The sequence below is a fragment of the Triticum aestivum genome, chromosome 4A (genome assembly GCF_018294505.1).
Source record: "Triticum aestivum cultivar Chinese Spring chromosome 4A, IWGSC CS RefSeq v2.1, whole genome shotgun sequence".
In the NCBI taxonomy this organism is placed as follows: domain Eukaryota; kingdom Viridiplantae; phylum Streptophyta; class Magnoliopsida; order Poales; family Poaceae; genus Triticum; species Triticum aestivum.
This window is the reverse complement of record NC_057803.1, coordinates 99,902,413-99,904,890: the sequence shown is the minus strand read 5'-3', so window position 1 is coordinate 99,904,890 and position 2,478 is coordinate 99,902,413. Positions and strand designations below refer to the sequence as shown.

General features: G+C 51.1%; 1 protein-coding gene across 1 annotated transcript; it reads left to right on the top strand.

Moving 5' to 3' along the window:
* The first annotated feature begins 1,164 nt into the window (after window positions 1-1,164).
* On the top strand, window positions 1,165-2,478 carry LOC123085394 (17.9 kDa class I heat shock protein-like). The gene has a single exon (XM_044507025.1). The coding sequence runs from the start codon at window positions 1,709-1,711 to the stop codon at window positions 2,174-2,176; it is 468 nt and encodes a 155-aa protein (XP_044362960.1). The 5' UTR covers window positions 1,165-1,708; the 3' UTR covers window positions 2,177-2,478.

The following is a 2,478-nucleotide window of genomic DNA, read 5'->3' as shown; positions in this document are numbered from 1 at the left end:
CCTTTGACCGGACTGTTGGACTATGAAGATAGAAGATTGAAGACTTTGTCTCATGTCCGGATGGGACTCTACTTGGCGTGGAAGGCAAGCTAGGCAATACGGATATGTATATCTTCTCCTTTGTAACCGACCTTGTGTAACCCTAGCCCCCTCCGGTGTCTATATAAACCGGAGGGTTTTAGTCCGTAGGACAACATACAATCATATCATAGGCTAGCTTCTAGGGTTTAGCCTCTCCGATCTCGTGGTAGATCAACTCTTGTAATACTCATATCATCAAGAATAAATCAAGCAGGATGTAGGGTTTTACCTTCATCAAGAGGGTCCGAACCTGGATAAAACATCGTGTCCCCTGCCTCCTGTTACCATCCGCCTTAGACGCACAGTTCGGGACCCCCTACCCGAGATCCGCCGGTTTTGACACCGACACCCCCCCTCCCCCGACGCCTGCCCCGCCCTCGGCGTCCCCGGCGCCCGCGATGCCCTCGGCGTCCCTGGTGCCCACGACACCTCTGTCGTCCCCGGCGCCCCTCTCGGCATCCCCCGCGGTCTCGGAGGCGGCGGCCTCCCGGCTTTGAAGTTGTGAACATATTTTAAATTTTTTCAACAAATTTTAAAAAAGCGGAACAAATTTTGAAACCATGAAGAAATTTATGAAAATATTTCAAAAAAGGAAACATTTTTTAAATTCCCAATAATCTTTAAAATGAGGATAGCTTTTGTAATGCAACACTTTTCCTGAATTTGTGCAGAAATTTTGAAAACATAAACTTTTTTTTTTGAAATTTAGGAACATTTTTATGAAAATAAATATAAACTTGAAAAGGAAAAGGGAAACAAGTTGGCCGGCCGATATACCTGGTCGCTCGTTGTGCTCTGTGCTGTGACAATCTGCCGCGGAGAGCGTCAAATAGCAATGCGGCGATCTACAGACGCGCCCAGAACTATCTAGTTTCTGGGAGACCTTTGTAGCAGGGTCCAGCGAATAGCGGAATGCCCAGCTACACCATTCTGGCTTCTACCTGTACGCGCTCGAAGAAGCAAGAACTCTCAAGAACCTCATCTCTCCATTGCACGTCCGACCCCTATAAGGCCTCGTTCGGTTTGCAGGAAAAACAAAGGAAATCTGCATGTTCGAAAACCCGTAGTTTTGTTTACCTCTGAACCGTTCGCCTCGTAGGAAAGTGCTACAGAAGTTTGGAGGAAATACTGTCTTGGAGGGCTCATTCCACAGGATTGCAAAAATCCAGTTGAACCTCATTTCTGGGCGGATGCCCGAGAGAAGGCAACACCACTCAAATAAACAATTGAACTGTACCAGCCATGCATGAGGAAAAAGACAATCTGAGAGAGTACATGCGGATAAAAAATAGCATAGGATCTGCCATGGCCTACACAGTCTTGGCCAGTAACAAAGTATTTTTTACAACTATGCTTCGAACACCCCGCAGGCTTCTCTTCCTTCGCTTTATAACCCTATGGTCTGCTACTGTACAATCAATCATATTCCTTTGCAGTTTTTTGGTCCTGTATTTTCTATACATGCAAACCGAACGCAGCCTAAATTCTCGCCACCTGCATTCGCACCGTCCCAAGACCGACAGAGGAAAACCATCGAAAGCTTCTTTGATCGCGCAAACCATTCGCTCTCGCGCACTACTGTGCTAACGAAAAGATTCTTCAGCAGCTTATCGCCAGCCCGCCGACGATGTCGCTGATCCGCCGTGGCGACGTGTTCGACCCCTTCTCCCTCGACCTCTGGGACCCCTTCGACGGCTTCCCCTTCGGCTCCGGCAGCGGCAGCATCTTCCCGCGCACCACCAGCTCCGACACCGCGTCGTTCGCCGGCACGCGCATCGACTGGAAGGAGACTCCCGAGGCGCACGTGTTCAAGGTGGACGTGCCGGGGCTGAGGAAGGAGGAGGTGAAGGTGGAGGTGGACGACGGCAACGTGCTGCAGATCAGCGGCGAGCGGAACAAGGAGCAGGAGGAGAAGACCGACACCTGGCACCGCGTGGAGCGCAGCAGCGGCAAGTTCCTGCGCAGGTTCAGGCTCCCGGACAACGTGAAGGCCGAGGAGATCAAGGCGGCCATGGAGAACGGCGTGCTCACCGTCACCGTGCCCAAGGCGGAGGCCAAGAAGCCCGAGGTCAAGCCCGTCCAGATCACCGGCTAGATAGAGCCTTGGGCCGTCGGGCGTAGCTGCTTCTGCTCAGAATAGTGCCTCTGGTGGTGAGAGTCCCAATAAAACAAGCTTGGATATGTGGGTGTTGGGTTTGAGTCTCGTACCTCGTAGTGTTGCGTCGAATGCTGGGTTCTTCAGTTTGGTGTACCGTAGTTGATGGTTTGTGTGTGAGCGGTGCGCGCAGTATGAGTGTCGTGTTTGCGCATGGCTCGAAAGTGTAGTGTTTGTTGTATTTGAGCAGAGCCAGAGGAGCAGCATTCTCTATGTGGGGTGTCTATTACTCTGTTCCAACT

What these genes read in the sequence shown, in the direction of transcription:
- LOC123085394 (XM_044507025.1), top strand. Translation starts at nt 1,709, where the DNA reads ATGTCGCTGATCCGCCGTGGCGACGTGTTCGACCCCTTCTCCCTCGAC.